This window comes from Pelodiscus sinensis, chromosome 2 (assembly GCF_052426305.1).
Source record: "Pelodiscus sinensis isolate ZL-2025 chromosome 2, ASM5242630v1, whole genome shotgun sequence".
Classification (NCBI taxonomy): domain Eukaryota; kingdom Metazoa; phylum Chordata; order Testudines; family Trionychidae; genus Pelodiscus; species Pelodiscus sinensis.
The window spans coordinates 176094046-176116766 of NC_143053.1; the positions used below are offsets into that span (position 1 = coordinate 176094046).

The 22721-nt window shown below is 43.6% G+C and overlaps 1 protein-coding gene across 1 annotated transcript in view; it reads right to left on the reverse strand.

Annotated features, from left to right (window-relative positions):
- Nucleotides 1-22721, reverse strand: part of STAC (SH3 and cysteine rich domain) — a 118650-nt gene that overhangs the window by 77192 nt on the left and 18737 nt on the right. The window contains exon 2 of the mRNA XM_006124009.5: nt 2105-2381. Coding sequence (XP_006124071.2) covers nt 2105-2381 — 277 coding nt within the window. The remainder of the gene's footprint in view (nt 1-2104; nt 2382-22721) is intronic.

Here is a 22721-nt window from a genome sequence, read left to right on the forward strand (position 1 = left end):
TTAAATAGTGGCAGGAAAGGCCTACCTTGTAGGGTCTGTATCAAGGCACTGGTCACCAGCAAAAGTGACAAATAGGTTCTGTCAGTCTAGAGATATTTATCCATCTGTTTACATGTAAATTGGTCAAAGTGGGTCTCCTATTAGTAGTCTGAACTGAATGCAAATGAAGGATTATGAGATCAGAAAGAAACCAACATGAAGAGAAAGACAATCGCTGGAGAAAAATGTATCTTGAGGTGCACTTCAAAAGTTGGCTTTGGGATGCTTGGGGAACAAGAGGACAAGGACATGCCTGTGCATCCCTTACCAGGGAAGTAAATAGACAACAAATGTGAAAGACAGATCACAGCCAGGCTTGGTTGAAAATGCTAACAAGTAGACTTTGGGTGAGATAAACTTCTTTGGACAGAAAATTAATCAGTTCACTGCAGTATCTCAAAAGTATATTATGATCTTGTTTGGTATGTAGCCATTTGTTTCCAATATTCTTACTCTCTATCACTGGAATCGCTATTCTACAACAATAAACTTATTCTTATTTTCACCATAAGTACATTTCAGTGTGGAGGTGTTAAGCAATGTGAAGGGCCTGAGATGAATCTTACAAGCTGGTGTGGGCTGTTGTTTGAGAACAGCAGGCCTAGGTAATCCAGTGTGTGTTCGTTAGAGAAAGGGCTGGCCTCTGCAGGAAATGCTCTGAGGACTAGGGAGGTGGAGTATGCCAATAGCTATCTGTAAAAAGACTGCAAGACCTGTAGAGGCCAGGAAGGTGATGCTACCAGAGGCTCTTGGATTTAGAGAACTGACCCACAGGTAGCATAGACACGACTCTTTTATGCTAAGGGCAGGTGGTGGTGAGGTGCCTCATAACCCTGCGCATTTTTGGGGAGCATCATGATAGGACTATCACTAAATAAAGCTGAAGTTCTGGGCAATCTAGTCTTTGATTAACCACCATCCCTTTAAAAATTCTTCAGAAGGGACTTGGGCCCTAGAAACACTGGAAAAATTAGCTAATACAAGACACCGCCCTCACCTCAAACTGAAAAAACCCAGCACGCTCATATCTTCAGTTCAGAGAGACAGAGTGCCTCACAACAGACAAGGGGCTACATCCTCACCAGCTCTTCTGAACTCCATGGACTTGCACCAGTTTACACTGGCGCAATAAACAACTCAGAAAACTAATGCACTTCCTCACTGCAACTCTGGCATTTTGAAACCTGCGCCCATGCTGAAAAACATGTGCGGCTGCAGCTTTCCATTTAATACTTGAGCAGAGGATGGGTGTCGCTTTTTCTACATGAACGTATTTACTGCCCTGCTCTAATTTTTCCTGATGGATAACATGGGGCTGGTGCTTCTCTCACTTACTTGCTTTTACAGTGGTAGAACACCTTGGATTTTAATGGATTTGCTCCTGCTTTACATCATTTTATGTGGGAGGATAATCATTCCAGGTGAGATGAGTTGTGCCAGACAACGTTCTCAAGGAAGAGCCTGAGAGAGGGGCTTTTGATGGCTGGCATGGAAACCTCCTCCATAACATGCAGAGGTTCCATCCTCACCTGCCATCTCACCTGTTCCCCTCTCTCTACCTCTTCTTCTCAGGCCCTGTTACAAAGCTGATGTGGCAGACCTCCACAGTCAGGTGAATTTGTACATAATCCCTGTAGCGTAAATCAGAATGGTAATCAACACTTTGGAATGCAGCGAGACGGTGTAGGTCGGACTTTCATTCTATTCGATCCATTATAATGAATGACATTTGATCATATTTTCTAGCAGTACAGCCAGCAGGAACCAATGTTCAGTAAAATCCAACAGGGCAAAATTTGGCACCATAGCTTCTGAGCTGTGGTATCTACTTTTGCCATCCTGGGGAGACATTTGTTATTTGGGTCAAACTGCAACCTATATTAACTACACACAGTTTAAAGTCTGAGATCAAGGAGCCTATGGCCATGCTGATGGGCTAATTGGTGTGGATCATCAGTCCAAGTTCCTTTGCCATAGTATTGTCAAGATTTGATCTATGGTCACAGTTGGTCTGGAAAGGCCATACTGAATGTTTTCTCTCACTCACAAACAAAATCATTCTTACCAACAATCATGTGGTTGCAGACATCACAGAAAGTGGGTTTCTTGAAGATGTGCTCCTGGAAAACATGGACCTGGTTGCTTTCTGGTTGCTGTTGGAGTTTGATAGGTGTGGACGTCTGGCTCTCTGAGCTGGGGAGCTGGCAGACACTGGTGCTCACCTCAGGCAGCAGGTCAACTTGTAATTTCATATCACTATTAGTCCTCTGGAAGAAGTTGTCTGCACTTTTACTCCGTAAGCTTTTGGTCTTGAAAGACAGAGATCTTTTCAGTTTCTGGAGCTGCAACACAATAACAGAAGAGTTTGTCACAGGAGGTCAGGGCCATGTTGTGAGGTGTATTGTCGACTCTGTGCTTACATATACATTCCCACTTATATTTACAGTATGTTGTGAATGGATTATCCCACTGATGGGACGGCGATGTGATGACTCCACTCCAGTGAGCTACATAAGCCACTCCAAAATCTAACTAGCTACTTGAGACTTAAGAGAAGAGCATGCACGGAGAAAACTCATTATTCCAGTAGCTCTCTAACTCTGTTGCTGCTTTCTTGATCAGTGCAACAACATACTCATTATGGAGAGCTATGCTCATATATCCTGGGAAGAATATATGCTCCCTTGTGTTCAAACCTGACAAAAATGTAAGTTCCAGTCACTTATGTACAGGCCGTGAGTAGTGGGGAAAGCTATTTTAAGAACAGCTGTTAAAGATGCAGGGAGAGGAATGTATTCAGTGAGGTAGATTATGTATTTTTAAAATGTCTTCATTTACAACTCAGTGCAAACAGATACAGTATTTTTTGAGTTTTGTCCTAGAAATTCTGGTTTTAAAAGGGAAAAAATAGTGAAGATCCAGACTTACAGCCCTATACATTTTGTCAGACTCCTACTAATATTCTTACTATATATTTTAGAAATGTGCATCTGTCTGTCTGTCTGTCTGTCTGTGAGTTCATTTGTTCAAGAAGCTCTCCTAAATGGTAAGAACTAGGATCACCCAATTTGGTAGGCAGCTTCCTCTTATCGTAACTTAAAGCAAAGTCAGGTTGTGCTGGGACAATGGGATGTGCCTGAAATTCAATTATCTCTCATAAAATGGAAAGGGAGGGGGCAGAAGTTATGCTGCAGAATGATCACAAGGGTGCAGCAAGGAGCCAGAGATAGGAACCAGGACAGTTATAACCCCATTGGGCCAGCAGGGGGCAAGAAAGAGAAAGGGACAGCTATCTACTATATATTTGAGAGAGTTTTCTGTCTATGTGTCTGTCTGTCCCCCAACCAGGGGAGAGGCACCCCACTCTGGGGTGGCCATGGAGGTGCACTTCTCACATGGACCCATACTATTGTAGCAAGAGAGGGCCAGGGTTGTCCTCTCTCTCCAAAGCAGCATGCATACTGAACCCCTCATCTTCAGCTCCACCCCAGATCAATGATTCAAATGAAGAGAGAAACAAAAATCGAGTTAAGGACCCAAGCAACATCAGGTAAATCATCTAATCATAATAAACGCATTGTGTCATCTGCTCAAATGTATACAGTGTAATTTTCCTGTAATTCAGGCAGGCTTCGATACGGTGTTGTTGCTCTCCCTAAAGAATTAACAGTGCTCTGAAGGGCAGCGGTTGAGGTCTGGTACCTATCATGGTGTGAGTTACAGAAGTTGGCAGATTTGACAGGCTCTGAAGTCTAAAGAGGGCTGACAAGGGAAAGGAAAGCATGCTGGGAAAACCTAAGCAACATCTCCTTTCACATTCATTTATTCTGACATACAGCATGTTTGTTTTGCCAATCACACTGTATTATTTCCACTACAGCATTGCTGGGCATTGTTTTCTTGGCCAATGCAATGTAGCATGACATTTTCCATGACACGGAGTCAGTCTGTGGTAACTAAGGAGCATTTGTTTAGACTAGAAACTATTTACACTAGAAACAATGGTGATTGGAAGTGATAATTCAAATTAATGGAAGGGAATGAGCTTACGTACTTTACTGAAAGTGCGTGTTACAGGTCTGTAATCCTGGCATGAGACCTGATGTGGTGGCTTTGGGATTTTGTTTTAACCACTTTCCACCTCTGCTCCTCCCTATTTTTTCATTATGAAGCCTGTAGAAGATACAAGTTGCCAAGGGCTTCACAAAATGGTGTATCCTCCTGGTAGCCTCTGCCTCACACCAGGCATTCATATGAACTAGTACAAGGGATACTGAGGCCCTTTTCCTATATTTATCCCCAGTAAATGTTATTGGTCTGATGAACATGCAAGGAGCTCCCACTTGGCTTTCTAGGTTACCACAACCCAGGTTGCTGTACTGTAAAATACTCAGCACTCCTGTTTTAAACACTTCCATGTAATTAACTTTTTCTCACCAGTGACTTCGTGTGTGGCAAGTCTGGGTGTACAAGTACAGCACACCATCCTGTTGCTCACTCTGCAAGTACGCACTAAAAGTTTGGGAGCGCACTTTGATGTCAGAGTGTCCAAGTAGATAAGTCCTTCCTAGGAGAGATTGTGACAACTCCTACAGTAAGTCATCAGATACATTTTCTTTCTTGGCCTGCAGAAAGAGCCCAGAGGAGATGTTTGTAACCAAAGCAAACGCTAAAGTGTTGGCTAAAGATTCACTTTCTCCCACTACTCTCAAGGAGAATCACACCAAATAAAACTGTAATGGTTACATACCAAACACCAAGACAAAGTAGCTGCCCATTTCCACAGCTACATCAACTGCAGCTTCATACTTGCAATTTCTCATCCTGGGAAACACAGTACAACAGTGCCAGCAAAATGTGTTAGATCACCCCTATCCCTCTTGGGTCTCAAGCCAGTGGCTCTCAATAATAGAATCTCCACAGAGATGTCACTTCATCTCCCCAGTGATAGACATGAGATCAGCAATTAAAAAAAAATAATCTCCTGCTTTCTATTGAAGTGCTTCTCACAGAAACGAGACCTCATTAGAGCAACCAAACACAGAGAATTATAGCAGCACAAGGTGACTGTAATGACATTCATTATTGATTTGCTACCTATTTCTGCAGTGCCACATGAAGTTAATTAAATCTCAAACATTATTATGCTTCTGCCATGCGTAGAAGACTAAGCTGAACAATAAAGTATTTTAGCACAAAAACCAAAACAACAGCCAGATCACCAAAAAACAATCCTGTCTCTCTAGTTCGACAGACTGAGGTTTGTTTAGTATTTGCTCAGGCTCAGATACAGTGTCATTTACCAGACAAGATCTCCACTGAAAGTATTTTATCACCTGGACAGAGAGAGCCAAAGTTCTCAGAAAAGGCACAAAGTGAGTGCCACTTATGTGTGTGCAAATTTATGCATGCAAATTCACTTGAATGTGCAACTTGTGCACACTGTTATCAAAATGCTAGAATTTGCAAATTCAGATCCCGTTTGAAATTGCACTTGATGAAATAGGTGAGTTGTACACATGCAAATCCTATTACATTATACACAAGTAAAAGTGCAAACATTGTAGTCCAAGTGTATATACATACAAATTAGCGAACACACATTTGGAAGTGCTAGATCCGATTCACTATGATTTTTCACCTTGTGTAATTAATTACACACTTGGGCAACTTAACTTGAGACAGCAGAGGTTTTTTTAGCCACTGTACACATACAGTATATAAATGACAAGGTCTATAGGCAATGAAGAATCAGGCCCCGTGTTTTGAAAGTCTGACAAATTATTTATTTGTAATTACAGTATGAACTAGGATTGCCTCCCTTCCCAGTTTTGCTGGCAGTGTCCCCAAGTCCGTCTCTCCTAGAGGCCATTGAAGCAAAACCAGGAGATTTTAGACCACTAAGGGTGTGTCTAGACTACATGGCTCCGCTGACGGAGCCATGTAGATGAGGGTTGTAGGCAAAGGGAAATGAAGCGGTGATTTAAATAATCGCCGCTTCATTTAAATTAAAATGACTGCCGCACTGTACCAATCAGCTGTTTGGCAGCACAGCGCTGTAGTCTGGACGCTCCATGGTCGACGTCAAAGGCATTTGTCGACCTCCCCAATATGCCTCATGGGATGAGTCCAGACTACAGCGCTGTGCCTCCAAACAGCCGATCAGCACAGCGCGGTGGCCATTTTAATTTAAATGAAGCAACGATTATTTAAATCGCCGCTTCATTTCCCTTTGCTGAGTAAACAAATCTACATGGCTCCGTCAATGGAGCCATGTAGTCTAGACGTGCCCTAAAAGTCTACCAGCATAGTGGGGCTAAGGCCTTCCCTGGGTCTGTGCTGTTCCTAGAAGTGGATGGTATGACCCTGGGGCCCCAGGGAGTCCAGGGGATCTCCGCGTGTTGGTCCAGCCCAAGCACTGATTCCATTTCTCTCATTGGGCAGGAACCACAGTAGTTCCTGTGCACTGTGGCAGTGAATCTATTTTTGGGGTGGGAGTGCAGAGCTGCACCTCTCCTTTAGATTTGTTGAGATCAAGTTGCCAGCTCTCCCTGACCGGACTCCATTGCTGAAACTGGACTCCGGTCTGTCGACTCCAGGAGAATTGTCAACCCTCACTACCCCAGGATGAGGCGACAGCTGGGGCAACTGCAAAGCCCTGAGCCAGCAGCAGGACCCTTGGCTGGTGGGGCCTATGAGCTGTGGAGCCAGTGGCAGGGCCAATGGGACCCCAAGGAATAGCAGAGCCCATGAGGCCAGCAGGTGAAGGGACCCTGAGGGCCAGTAGGACCCCTGGGGGTCAGCAGGACCCCGCGAAGGCTGCCCGGAGGCCAGGACTCAGGGTTGGAAGTGTGGGGAAGCTGGGTGAAAAGCATGGACCCCCTACTTCCCATGCCTATGCCTGCAGATGGAATCATCTGCCCCCTCCAGGGGCTCAGGGACATGCTAGCTGCTTCCAGGAGCTGCACAGAGCCAGGGCAGGCAAGGGGCTTGTCTTAGCCCTGCTGCCCCACTGAGCAGGGGCCACCTGAGTTAAGTGCCACCCAGCTGGAGCCCTCTTCCCTCATCCGTTCCTGCAACCCAACCCCCTACCTACTCCATGTCAGCGTCCCCTCCTGCACGCAAACTCCGTCCCAGGGCCCACACACCTCACCCTCTCCCACACTACTCCCATGTCCCAGTCCTGAGCCCACTCCTGCACCCAAACTCCCTCCCAAAGCTTGTGCCCCACACCTCCTCCTGCACCCCAGCCTCTTGCCCCAGGCTCAGCCTGCAGCCCCCTCCTGTATTCCAAACCCCTTGGCCCCAGCCAAGAGCCCACACTCCCTTCTGCACCTTAATCCCCTGCCCCAGCCCAGTGAAAATGAGTGAGGGTGGGGGACAGTGAACAACAGAGAGAGGGGGGAATGGAGTGAGCAGGTAGGGGCCTTGGTGAAGGGGCAGGGCAGGAGTGGGACAAGGGTTTTAGGGTTCCCATGGTGTAATCACACAAACCCAATAGAGACTCCTTAAGTATGTTATTAGATGCCAATGCTTATCTTTGCTTCTGATTTATCTTCATCTACTAGGAGGAGAGTGATGAATGCTGCCAGCTAATTGGGGAGAGTTGAAGACTTTTGTGAAAATGTAAATCACAAAAGATGTAAAATATAATCCCATCCATGACTATTGCTGGCAGTCAAGCCAACACCGATTTTTTTAAAACAAACGCCATATGATTGGAACTGTTTAGGCAAATTCACTTTGTTGAACTCTGAAAGAGCTCTTAAACACATGTTATTAAACATCCACGTATACTCTTTTGATGGATTTTTCTCTTTTAATGCTACTGTGAGGATACTGACTTATTGGAGCAAATATGATGTGTAGCTGGTATGAAACTAGAATCAAGCCCTGTACATTTTATCTCATCAGAGCAAAAAATGTGCATTCTCAAGCTTTTTAATCTCTCCCTAAAGAAGGTGAGGGGAACCTCAGGCCCAGGGGCTGCATTCAGCCCCTGGCTTGTCTGGAGCCATCCCTCGGGACTCAGGGCTCCCCCCAGCACTGGGGAGCCTGTGCTGGCTCTCTAGCTCCCCTGCCAGTCCCCCACGGGGCTGGAGCACACAAAATCTACTAGCTTGGGCCCCTAAGCTCTGGTGTACAAGAGGAATGTATGGAGTGTCTTCCTCCTCAATCAGTAAGGGTTTTTTTTGTTTTTTGTTTATTGTTTTTTCTTTGCTTCTCAGCCCCCTACTGATGTTTCTGTGGGTCAGCAGCCCCTGACCAAAAAAGATTCCCCACCCCTGCTCTAGACACAAGCCCACAACAAAACCCCAGATCTGAAGATAGCAGCAATCCAAACTTTTGAGTATTACTAACCTCATGCCTTTGAAAATAATGAATCAAGGCCTTTAAAATAACCCCATAGATTACTTAAAGACATCTTATGATTTTTAAGCCAATAAACATGGGGTATTTTCCCCAAGGCTTTAGATGACGTTTCATCCCTGCAACTATAAGAGCTAGAAAAGTTCATGTATAAATAAAATAAAAAATAAGCTGAGATTCTCATGAGTTCAGAAACTGGGATTTTATGGACGCCCCAACCAATGAAAAAAATAAAAAATAAATCAATAAAAATCTCCAAAGCTGCCAACACCTGGTCTTATGCAGTATGAACCCTAGAAGGCTTGAGTTCACAGTCTGATTTGAAAGGCCTTTGAAATGTTTCTGTGCCTTTGAAATTAGGCACAAAAGTTTGTGAACCCCTAGCTAAAAGCATTATAAAAAAACTTCCTTAAAAACAACAAATAGTTTAGTAGCACCTTAAAGACTAACAAAACATGTAGGTAATCTACATATTTTGTTAGTCTTTAAGGTGCTACTAGACTATTCTTTGTTTTTTAAGTTTTTCCTGTTACAAACTAACTTGGCTACCTCTCTGAAGCTTAACAGCATTATATTATCCCAGCAAACTCTGGCTGCACACACTGTACACTGAGGGCAGGACACAGATAGCTGCAATAGCGGCTTCTATAATCTGATTAATCTTTTCCTGGGTGTTTTATACCACAAGCAATTCCTCCCCTGCTGTCACACCCCAAAGAGTATTCCCACCCCAAAGAGTATGGTAGCTCCATAGATTATAGTAGTTCCCACACATTGTTTCCTCTGTTTCTTGTTTCCTGTGGAATTACAGTGAGTGACCTGATGCCTCTATGGATTTACTGGTGATCCATTAGAATTAGTGGCATCATTGTAAGCATGTGGGCCTGCTTGGGTATGCATACTCGTCTCTAACTCTAGGGTCTAAAGCTGGCTTCTCTCAATCACTAGAGGAATAGGAGGTAGCAAAAACCCCTTTGGTGAAATTGTGCCCTGGTAGGAACAGGGGCAATGCCCACTGAGTTTAATGTGAGTTGTGTCCGGCTATGCTAGAGCGGACTTTTGTCTAGAAGTGCAAATGGTCAACTGATTGTTACGTCTCTGGTTTAAGATGTATGTGGAGAGTGGGAAGAGCCTAGATATTTTAGCTCCTATTAAAATCTGGCTCCATGCAATTTGGAAACAATTTTGCCTGTCAAGGCTTTTATTACCCATCTTGATTGGTATAAAACTCACGTCCTCCTCCACCTCTCTAGCACCCACATCACCCTGTTCAGTCCACTTAAAAATATATCCTGTGCTCACTGAACTGACAGTGTAATCCCACCCTAACTCCCTCTCCTGGCTTCTCTGCCTCCACCACATCAGTTTTAAGCTTCGTGGGCTCCCTGTCAATGGCCTTTTAAAATGTATTCACCCTCTCCTCCCCCTGGGGTTTACTTTACTCACAGTCATCTTGCCCCTTTTCTCCTGCTCTCCACCATCAATGACAACAGATTGCCCTCCTTTCTCTGGGACCAGATGGGGGTTCTCGCTAGGGGAGACTGTAATGCTTCCTGGGCTGTGAGAGTCATTCCTACAACCTACCCTTAGTGTGAGGAACCCTCCTCTGCATCTGCTGCGAGTTAGTTCCTAGCCACAATCCTCTGGCACAAGTCCAGTCTGCTCTCTCACGACAGGTTAATGATAGACACAAGCCAACGTCGGAGTCTTCCAAGTGTCACCATGGAGCACCGAGCACCTGTTCCACCGGCCACTCTCAGAATTCCAAGATACCGCGTTCCCAAAGGAACCGTTCAATGCATCTTATCGGTAACACCACAGAACACAGCTTTATTCAGCATACAGCACTTAGCTGTGTTTATACAGAAAGCAAGTATAAGTTTATTTAACAAAGAACAGAGACTTGTTTGATAGTAAACAGAAATGGGTTACATTTAAAAAGCCATACAAGAGATACTGAAGCCTAATCTGAATGAATAAGATACTATCCTGTCATATAAGAGCGAAAATGTCACCCCAAATCTTGACAGCATATTACAGCCAAGTGTGGCTGGGATCTTCTGCTCATGAAACAAGCATGCTGTCTGAACCACATGCTGCTGAACTGACATGTGGACAGACAGATAAAGATCTCTTGCTGGACTCTCACCTTTTCCTGTGATCAGCCCTAAGCCACTGCTCTTAAGCACAGATTTTCAGCATCAGGCAACTCCTTACATATTATCTGTACCCACATTTCACAATCAGCGTAATAACCAGTGTGACACAGGCTTTCAGCAGAGACCTTACGTGATGCTCTTTGGTGAATTAGTACACAGGTACCAGACCTAGGGGCATCCCGGTCCCCCACTGGGTGCTCTGCCAGTTGTCACCAAGAGGCCGGTGGGTCACAAGGACAAGCAAAGGTACCATCACTGCCCTCTCCTGGAGATTCTGCTTTGTAACCTGGAGCAGCATTTGGAGATTGTCCAGCACATTTGCCTAGCCTCATCGTCTACCCAACACTGTCAGTTTTGGAGGCTGGCTCTGCACCTCCCTGTGCAAGGATGCATAAGGGGCTTGTGTCACTACAAGAGAGCAGTGAGTGAATGCACTGCATGACTCTCCAAGGCCAAATAGTTTAGTCCCTAGCTCTAGTCATCGCCTCTCTCACTACCCTGCCAAAAATAAAGCAGCAAGAAAAAGAAACATGCTTCCTCTCCTTTCCCTTTATTTAGTCAAGTGCTACTGCTACCATGGTGTGAGTTACAAATAATGAGAGATATTGATGGAACTGGACTGAATCACTCACACATTTTTTTCCTCTGCAAATTTCACAAAAAGGCACCAGTTTTGCTTAACTCTGTTCACTCACAATGCAGAGACTAAAAATGCAGCATTGACAGACTGCTAACTGCTGCCAAGTAAACACCAACCCTGCCTGTCCCAACAGAACCATTTATTTCCCTCCAGCTTTTCAGAGTCTGATTCAAAAGCATTTGACTCTTGCATTGCTGTAAGAGGAGGACTTCAGGGCATGGCATTCAGGTAGCATTATGCAGCCTCACTAGTTAGCATGTCAGGTCATGTACATTATTTATCACTATGAGGACTACACATCACATAAGGGGGCGTCCCATAATTGTTGACAAACAGATGATCTTCTACCAAGTACACAGTTCTCTGGGTCAAGAAGCATTCAAGTCACTTTATCATCCTCTAGAATGTATTTTAACATACTCTAGTGAGTGTGAATGTTAACAAGATTTGTTCAGTCTTTGTACTTTGTTTATAAAGTAAAACATATAGGGCCAGATTCCCAGCTGGCGCTGATTAACTGAGGTGAATTTGTTCCAACAGAGCTATGTTGATTTACAGAAGCTGGGTATCTGGTCCATAATTTCAGTGAAGTGCTTATGGTACTTAAGTGTCAACAATGTTTATTTTGTTCCAATTGGCACATACAAAAACCAACTAATTTCTTGAGCCTGGATAAATTATGTTTCTGCATGTGATTTTAAAAAAGGCATTGCATCAAGATTTTAATAGGCAAAATCATGGCTAAAGCTATCTCAAAGCTTGCATCTGCTTTCAGCAATATTACAGATTTTTGACAGTTTAATGGGACACAATCTATACCATTGGTAATGTAAAAAGATATTTAAAAAATCATGTTATTTATGTTTGCATGTGCATGGATTCTGGAATAGTGACAGAAATGTAGCCATGTTAGTCTGGTGTCACTGAAACAAAAAATAGGACTATGTAGCAGTTAAAAGACTAACAAGATGGTTTATTAGGTGATGAGCTTTCGTGGACTAGACCCACTTCCTCTGATCAAATAGTGGAAGAAAATTGGCACAACCATATATACCAAAGAATACAATAAAAAAATGAATAATTTATTTTGTTCCAAGTGGCACATACAAAAACCAACTAATTTCTTGAGCCTGGATACATTATTTTTCTGGATGTGATTTTAAAAAAGGCATTGCATCAAGATTTTAATAGGCAAAATCATGAATCATTTTTTTGATTGTATCCTTTGTTATATATGGTTGTGCCAATTTTCTTCCACTATTTGATCTGAGGAAGTGGGTCTGGCTCACGAAAGCTCATCACCTAATAAACCATCTTGTTAGACTTTTAAGTGCTACATAGTCCTGTTTTTTGTTTCAAGAATTCTGGGTTAATCCTATGAGCAAAACAGATTTATTTTCAACATGTATGTACTATACACATACATGTAAATAACTAGGCCAGATCTTTGCTGATGTAAATTGGTAAAACTCAAAGGACTGCAACTGATATCAGTTTATAGCAGCTGAGCTATGGCCCAGTGCATTTGTTCAAAAATTGTATCTTTAGCCTTCTTAGGAAAACATACCTTTACAATTCATCACAGTCAAAAGGAGTGACTATTCCTATAGAATCTGCTGTGGATTAGTTGTGTGTATTGTTGCAGCAAATTATACAGACAGCATTACAACTAGTACACTTATTTTTGTTTAAGAAAGTCATCAGACTGCCTTCCTGGATACTATTCTGGACTAGTCAAAGGCGAAACCTCACATGCCACACCTAATGATAATGGTCAGGCAGGTGGCCTGTTAGTAATTCATTTACCTCCCTTGTTCACTTATCTGATTTAACAAAGAACAGATGAGAATGAAGCCTCCAAATTGTACCCTTTGCTATTACATGCTGCTTTGTGTTCTCATTACTGTCACCATTAGCTTCCCACTCTTTCCTGACTTTGAGTTCCACACAGCTTTTGAATTGTGTCATATTTACACTGTACACTCTTTGGGCATGTCTATACTGGGGACTTATTTTGAATTAACTCAAATAAGTCCCCTTATTTCAAAATAACAAGGCGTGCATCCACACTACCAAGCCTGTTATTTTGAAATAATAGCCCTTGCTTGTGAAGAGGAAAAATATTATTTCAAAATAGTTATTTAGTGAGTTATTATTTTGAAATAACTTATTTTGAAATAACCTGGTAATGTAGACATAGCCTTTGGAGCAGGGCTTACCTTTTCTTTTATCTTTGCACAGTGCCAAACACAATGGAGAACTGATCTGGATATTACTGTAATATAAATAGTCGTAGTGGAGTTTGCCTACAGAACTTATAGGGCAAATCTTAAGATGAACAGTCCACATTCCTACTGAAGTCAATTTGAGCTGCAGTGCTAAGCCCCATTCCAGGGTTGCTCAAGGGATTTACTACAGCCTTGGAGGGTGTGCATATGTGATCAGGACCTTAAAATATCCAAACCATATCCTTGATAAGTATCTGGGGGCGGGGGGGGGGGGGGGGGGGGGGGGGGGGGAGAAGTTTGTGCCTGAGAATTTAGTGATTGGATCAGATTGATAGGCCTGGGGACCAAAATCTTTGGTCTATTCTGGAAACAAATTCAGCACAGAAATCAACAGTGTGAGCTTCCCCATGTTCCTGTACCAGTGTGCCTCCCCGCTTACCTGTCAGGTAGTCCATTCTTCATGCCCATTCAATCCTTGGCCTTTGTTGACATTGGCAAATGTGCTAACAATGGTAGTAGTTGATGTGATGTGAACAGGAAAAAAAAATCAACATATACACAGTCAACTGATGGGCCTAATCATTGGAGGTAGCCAGAAAATGGGCATTTTTTCCAAAGGAAAATAAAATATAAAATATTTGAAATGGCACTGAAGGGTCTCATGGAAGCTGTAGCTCAGGTGCCTCATATTCTCAGGTAGTCTTAACTTCCTGGTCAAGAGACACAACATGATCTCCCCTCTTGGTGAGAGAAAGCAATGCATCTTAACACTCACAGGGACGTGGTGCATCACAGGAGATGAAGTGCAGCTAGAGAGACCATCCCTTAGGAGAATGGAAGCATGAGGTACCCAAACTAACACTACAAGTAGTATCTTCAAAAACTGGCATTTTCTGGTCCAGCAATGTCCATCATCCGTCAGGACCATGGATGCTCCTGGACCAGAGAGCCCGGGAGCCTAAGGGCAGCAGGGCTAGCCAGAGCTTGGGCAACAAGTTTGGGCAGCCTGGCCTGGGACAGTACAAGACCGGGGCTGGAGCTCTGTGGCAGCCTCCTGCAGCCCCCAGAAGCTCAGGGCTGAGGCTGGAGCCCTGCAGCTGCACAGGGCTGAAGTCTCCTGGCACTGCCCCCCAGGACAGCGGGGTCAGGACACTTCAGCAGCCCCTAGGGGCATGGAATGCAGGGCTGGTGCTGGAGCCCAGCAGCTGCCCCCTGAAGTGGGCGACTGGGACCAGAGCCCTTGGCTGCCCACTGGAGCGTGGGGCCTAGGCCGTAGTCCTGCAGCTGCCCCTGGCTGTGCAGGACTGGAGCCTCATGGCAGGAGCCAGAACCTGTGCTGCATAGGGAGCAGCAGCAGCTGGGCAAGCAGCCCAGCCAGCTTGGGCATGGGGGAGGGCAAGGTATCAGGTGATGGGCTTGGGTGGCAGGAGACACCCCTTGGTCCCGCAAATTCTCTCATTCGGGACCAGGCAAGTCCCGATGGTGCCAGACCAGGAAGGTCAAACCTGTTTATGGATATAAACAGGACATCAAGAAGGCTGGACTTGAAATCAGATGAATGTTTCTAACCATCAGTACAGCGAAGTCCTGGAACAGGCTCCACAGGGGGGCAGCAGGGCCAAAAATCCAAAACCAAAACCCACAGTCTTCAAAACTGAGCTTGATCGGTTTATGGAAGAGATGGTATGATGAGACTGCCTACATTTTCTGTAGCCATTCTGTGGCTGCTAGGAACAAAATATCTCCAACTGCTAGTGATGGGGCACTAAATGCGGAGAGCTCTAAGTTTCTACAGAGAATTATTTCCCAGGTGTTTGGTCAGTGTGTTTTGCTCACATGCTCAGGGTCTAATTGATGATTTGGGTTGGGAAGGAATTTTCACCCAGGTCAGATTGGCAGAGGCCCTAGGGCCTCTACAACCTTCAGCATAGGTCACTTGCAGGTTTAAATAATTGTACATGGTGGATTCTCTGTAACATGAAGTCTTGAAATCATATTTAAGGACTTCAGTAAAGAACATAAGAACATAAACATGGCCATACTGGGTCAGACCAACAGTCCATCTAGCCCAGTATCTTGTCTGCTGACAGTGGCCAATGCCAGATGCCCCAGAGGGAAGGAACACAACGGTAATCCTCATGTGATCCCTCTCCTGTCACCCACATCCAGATAGAGGTTAATGTGGGCTGGAGAGGTTCTGAGGCCAGCAGAGTGCAGGAGCCCAAACTAGATGATCAAAATGGTCCCTTCTGGCCTTAAATTCTGCACATCTATGGTGCTCCACAGAAGCATTTCAGAATAAAGATATTTTGAATTTTCGTCAAAACTAGAAAACTGTTCAGTTTTCAGAAGTTTATTTTTTTGGAGAAAAACATAAAAGGAAAGCAGAGACATTTTTGCAAATAAATTAACTTAATTGAAAATGCAATTTCCCAAGGAAACACCGTTCTGATGGCAAATTTTTCATCTAGCTTTTTTCTTCTGATATTTTGTTTACTACCAATGAAACCAAGCATTGAGAATCAAAAGGCTTTATATTTTATTACCGATTCCCTGAGATAGCTAGCCCTATCTGGAAAAAGAGCACACTTAATTAAACCTTTTCAAACCTACGAACAGTGTCAATTCATAATTAGCATGGGAGAAGTCCTAGGGGTTTTTTTGCATGCGCTTTGCTCATTCCTTGTTTGTGTTACGCTTGGTCTACATTACAAATTCATGATGGTATAACTATGTCCATCAAGCATGCGGAAAATCCACACCCCAGAATGATGTAGTTATGCCAGCCTAACCCCTGGTATAGACAGTGGTATCTTGGCATTAGGGCTCCTCTCATTGACCTATTAACTGCCTCTCGGGGAGGTGAAGTGTCTACACTGCTGTCAGAAGCTCTCACAAGTAGTGTTGATAGTGCCTTTACTAAGCTCTGCAGTGCTACAAGTGCACTAGTGAAGCTCTAAGTGCAAACAAGCCCTTCTCACAATAGTACTTGTAAAGAATTAATCTATTTTATTCTATAGTTTACCACTGTGACAGGGAAGGGTAAAAAGCTTGTTAAAAGAAAAAAGGGGCAGCTGAGACAGGGCAGCTGCAAACTAAGTAAGGGTCAGGTGAGTTGAATTAGGCTGCCACAGGGCCTCTTTAAAAGCCTATCCTAGGGCAGAAGGAGGGAGAGAGAGAGAGAGTGGAGGAGGAGTAAAAACTCAGAGGGTAAGGAGACTCAGAGAGGCTGAACAGATAAAGGCTGCAGGGGAAGGTGAGGGGCTTGAGCAGGGAGTGTTGAATGGCTCCCTATACCTACAGAGCTAGAAGAGGGCTTGCTACTCTGCGGTGACTGGCCCAGGGCTAAAAACTTGGCAAGTGATGGCCCTGCTGCAGCCCTCAAAGGGGAGAGAGTGGACGGAACAGGGGTCAGGATCCCAGGAGGGAGACTGACCCTGTCATACATACAAAACATAAACATTAGATTAAAAGTCTGAAGGTAAATAACATCTACAGAGCCCTCAGTGCTCTACCCAGTGCCTGTCAATTCTTCTTCCTTTATAAATGGGTGTAAGTCACAATCTGTTAAGTTAAACATAGAGGCTACGTCTAGACTACATCCCTTTTTTGTAAAAGGGATGCAAATTAGACGTATCACAATTGCTAATGAAGCCGGGATTTAAATTTGCTCTGTTTCATTAGCATAAAAATGGCTGCCGCTTTTTTTCGGCACGAAGCTTTGCTGGAAAAAAGCACCAGTCTAGACGCAGATCTTGCGGAAAATAAAGCCTTTTCCGAAAGATCCCTTATCCCTTATTTCAAGAGGGATAAGAGATCTTTTGGAAAAGGCTTTATTTTCCGCAAGATCCGCGTCTAGACTGGCGCTTTTTTCCGGCAAAGCTCCGTGCTGAAAAAAAGCAGCAGCCATTTTTATGCTAATGAAGCAGGGGAGATTTCAATCCTCGCGTCATTAGCAATTGCGATACGTCTAATTTGCATCCCTTTTACGAAAAAGGGATGCAATCTAGACGCAGCCAGAATGTCTTTGACAAAAAGTATGTTGTTTGCTTTACAGCAGGGTCCATGGATGCCCCACCCTCTTCTGCCTCTTTTTATGTATCACCTAATGAAGACAACCACTGGCTTCAGGAACAGGGTGGGAGACTGTAATTTTTTATGCTGTTGCATGTCTTTTCACACACATGGCAACAGTCGCATCACATCTTCTGCTGTTTAGCTTGTAAAAGATGCTCTATATGGGAACAAACTAAAAAAAACCCTTTGACTCATTTTATGTCACTGTAGGACAGCTGATTCTTATGGTTTTTTGCCCAGAAATCTAATATGAAAATTGGCACATTAAGTAACAGAAGGTTGAAAGTAACTTTCTCATTTTTTTCAAGTATTACCGCATCTTTGTTTAAAATATATGTATTTGTTTATACCTTCTGGTTTTGTACTTTGGGGTTCACCTCAGTCATCTGGTTGCTAAGCAGCCAGTCTTCACCATTGTTTGTCCTCATTATGGTGATGCACATGATTAGTATGTCTTTTGCTTCTCAATATGCATGGAAGTTGAACTGTTATCTTTAGAATCTCTCCTGGGAATTCATTATTTCATTGCCCCACTTGGATTTCTCTTTTCTAAATGGTGCAGTGATTTGTCAGTGGTAGAAACCTTGACAGTTATTTACTAATGATTAGTATATAGATATTGGTACAAAATGGGGTTTTAGTTTTTCCTTTTTGGAGAATAAAGGGCCAGGTCCAAGACTGGTGTAAATCCATACTGTTCTATTGAAATCAGCTGCACTATGTCAATTTACACTAGCTGAGAAACTGGCTATTGAGAGTTTTATAACTCCCTCCCCCCTGCCCTCAAAACTAAACAACAACAATCCCAATAGAGACTACATTTTGCTCACCTTACTTTCCAGAGTAATTCCTCTGGAGTCCAGATTCTATTAGAGTAACATGCCAAGCCTTTGACCCTACTTCATATCTGTATACTGATGATTTGTGTGACATTACTTTCTACTTCAGGTGCTCTATGTAAGTTAAAAGTTAATAAACTAACATAGGTCTCATATATACCTGTGTTTAATGACACCCTTCAGCTAAAGAAGTATGGCCCTAGCTACATCTGAACACTTCCCATGCATTTTGTTTTGCTCATGAGTTTTTAAAGCATAGCCATTCAAATGTGTGCATTTTGAATCACGTATGCAAAGTTGTTTGGCATAAGAGATGATACATATAACATCAGCACCAGATCCAACATATCTCATTTGCATGTCTTAGGAAAAAAAAGCAAGGTCCAGAAATCTCTGGGAGTTGTCACAGCTAATATGCTGTCAGTGTTTCCATTCTTCTTTAATGGGTTAGGAACTTGCCTGCTAAAATTGCTTAAGAATAAGAATATAACTGCTCAGTTCTGCAATGTTGCCACTAGGCCAAATCCTAAGATCCTTACTTACTTCTTTCTCCCACTAACTTCAGTGGGAATTATGCCCGCGTAAGTACTTTACAGAGGAAAAAAATTAAAACACAGCCAAAGCCTAGATTGGAAAAAAAATACTTATAGTATTTTGAATTGTTCATAAAAAAGATTTTTAGCTGTCTCGATGTACTTCCCGCTTATCACGGTGATCTTAATTCCAACTTTTTTATTTTTTTTTCACCATCTCTGTAAATCCTCTGTTTCTTTGGCACCAAATATAGGTATATCTTGCTTTTGTCTATGCTTCCTGCTTCTTTTGTCTCTCCCAGTCGCTTGTTTTTGTGTATTAATTCCATCTAGGTTTCCTCTTTACTTGCAGCACGTTAAACTTCACTAGAGCTAGTCCTGAACTAGAATCTTGGAACCCCGTGTTCTGCAGAAGTTTGGAAAGTGAGCCTGGTTCTGAAGTTTATGGCTGAATTAACCACCAGACCTCAGCACATGCCTCTATTATTTCCCACCCTACAATGATTCTTTCCCATGAAATTGAAATCACACATTCAAGTACAGCAGGTTTTCTCCAGCGCTTTGTTTTAAGCTCTTATCAATGTGAAAAGTTTTCAGTCTCTCAATTTTATCTTTTTCACAATTTTAACAAATTTGAGGTGATCTCCAAGTCTCAGATTTTTGTTTGCTCCTTTATCCTTTCTTCATAACTTAAATTCTTCCAGCTTGATGTTATATTTACTGCCTTATTGCCAGTCTTCTTAAGAGTAATATCTTTCCTGGCTCACTGGGGCAAGGAGAGGGAAAAGGGAGTATAGTGACTTCTCTATATAGCAAATGTCACCTTTTTAGTTTTATATCTACTGTATGGCTAATACAACCCTGTATTCTGTTTACCTCTACTGCTGTTGAGCTTTATGCTGATGGATTGAATGATTTTTCCTCAAAAGCTTCTATATCTAACTCAGCGAGCTAGATGATTGTTTTATTTAGTACATGTTCTCTAGCTTCATTCCTTACTCATGGACCATTTAGCAAATAATTGAGAAATGCAGGGTCACCTAACCAATTCAAAACCTTTCCAGTATGATTGCATGTTCCTCACTGTCCGTCCCGTCTCCACTTTTAGCATTGTCAGACCCTTGGAGATATACTTTTCAATTCCTACTTCAAAATGGTTCATAAGCTCAGGGGAGAAGTGCTGAAAATCTCTCTTAGAGCTCCCCACATCAACCTATATCCACTGAAGAGAGTTTCCATCTAACTCTGTATTTTGGCTCAGATGTGTTGGGCCATCAGTATGCACAGGGCTCTGTAGACAATCGCTAATGTTCTACTCACATTGTTAGGGGCTTTCAGTCTAACTTGGTAGATAATTATAATAATATCAACGCAAGATACTTTATAGATGCGTAGGAAGGCATAGTCATGGTGCTAAGGAGCTTACAAAGTAAATATATTTAGAAATATCTGATAAATTCATTCATCCCCTGAGTGCATTTATCATATAGATTTGACTGCTTCACTTGCCCTCCAGCCAGTAATCCATCTCTCTGGAGTTTATTCTAATATTGTAAGGAGAGTTGTCCAAAAGTGGCTCATGGGAAATTGAAACATTTCAAAATTTGTTTTCATTCTGATTTGGAATGAATGATTTTTTTTTTTTTTTTAAAGAAAAATTCCTTTGAACCAAAAGGTCTGCATGTTTTTCATTTAGGAAGTTCTGATGTTTGAGAGAAAAATCTCTCTTGACCTGGTAGCTACTGACTGAAATTACGGTAATATGATTGTCAGTTTCATATAGCCCATCCTGAATAGCTAGGGTGAGCTTGACAAAGGCCATCTCAATTTCAGACAGCAGGAGCTAGTGCTTCCCAGGTTCCCTGGTTTGGGAGTCTGGGACAGTCCCACCACACAGATTGCCTTGGTGCCAAGATCACTGAGGTTTCCCAACTGCCTCTCCAGGCTCTGAGAGGCTTGTGGCAGCTAGCTCACCATTTGGTGTCAGACAGCCTGTGGAGTTAGCTGGCATGGGAGTCTGGGCAGGCTGTGTGGAAGCTACCTCTCAGAAAACACACGTTTTTCTCCAGTGAAGATGTAGCTTAAGTGTTAAACTAGTAACATACCTTTTCTGGAAAAATTTCACAGCCTCTTTGTCCATTATTATGCAGCTCCAGAAGCTTACAAATATGGCATTTTCCTTCACTGAGTTGGGAGATTCCAAATTTCTTAGTGAGGTACATAGAAGAGTCCAAGCCAACAGGCTTGGAAACTCAGACTTAGCTCTCTCACATCCCAGTAGGCCTGAATGTTGTGGAGCATGCCTGCCCAGTACAGTAAAACTCCAGTGGTCCGGCATCCAATAGTCCGGCACTCCTGATGGTCCGGCCCTATCTGGAACCCGGAAGTGCTCTGGGCAGCCAGACAATTGGAGCTCCTCTGTGCCCGGCTTCCCCAATTCAGCCGCTGCTGAAACTGATCAATGGCTGACTCAGGAAAGCCGGGGTGTCATGGGTTGGGCCCCCCCTCACACTTATAGCCCTGTCATCATTGGGGTTGCCTACCCGTGCACCTTCCTCTCACCCGTGTTTCCCTAAGGTCAGTTGTGAGTTTCACGTAAAGTCCGTGGCCCGCCCAGGAGTCCACTGAGTCGGTGTCTCCCTGGTTGTGAGTGATCTGACGCAAGGGAGGAGGGGGACTCGGGCCCGCCCTCACTCCAGGTCCCGACCCAGGACCCTAAAGGCAGCGGTGCACTGACGCTGCTCGGTTGGTGGGGAAGAGCAGCGGGGGTTGGTCTCGCAGTGCCGAGGAATGCACCCCCCCTCACATTTCACCTTAGACCTCTCATAGCCCCCCCCTTCCGATAGTCTGGCATATTTGATAATCTGGCACACCCTGGATCCTAAAGGTGCCGGATTATCGGAAGTTTACTGTAGTATCTCAAGCTGAATTAGTGCGGCACTGTATAAACTCCTGCTTCAGTTTCCCTTCCCAGGAAGGCAATAAATCCACTTTAGGCATCCTTGACACTTGATTCAATAATATACTCCTTAGGACTTATTTCTTACAAAACCCCATCGAAAAGGGCCCATAATACAAAAGTTCCAGATAAACAAAAGGTACTTCTGGTTTTTATGGTTTCTCTCAAGCCTTACCTCTCAGCTCCATTCCCAATTCCCCCTGGGTTCTCTCTCAGGGAGCATCTATACTGTAGGTCGAAATAAGATACACAATTTGCATAGCTCAAATTGTGTATCTTATTTCCATGTTCTTTCTAAATAGTTTATTTCGAAATTTGGCGCTACACAGCACTTATTGTGAAATAAATTTCTAGTCCGAAACATCCCTTACTCCTTGCAGAATAGTGAGCCTGTTATAGTCTGAAATAACGGGCACACTCAAAAGATGCAGAATAGTTATTTGGGATACCTCCAGTCTATTTTGGGATACCAAAATAGTGCTGCAGTGTAGAGGTAGCATCAGACTCCCTCATGGCAGGCTCCCCAGCTCCCAGCTATCCTACTGGAGCAGGGAATGTGACTATTTATCTCCCTCAACTGACCTCACTTAATCCTCAGGCTTGGAGAGTCTGGCAGCCTTTGTCGGATGTTGGTTTCTCCTTGCTGCTTCACAGCCTTGCTGGAGTCTCCTTATTCCTTTCTACAACTGCAGAGATTCACCCTGGTGTGAAGGAGGCAGCAGCATTGATGTTGGCTCCTTCTCCCAGCTCCTTCCTCAGAGTCTGGGTGAGAGGGGAGCCTTGCCTCACCCTCTCTGCCACTTAAAGACACAGTAACAAATTCCTTCTAAATGCTACTTCTTCCCAGGAAGACTTTTCTCTCCCCATACCTCTTCAG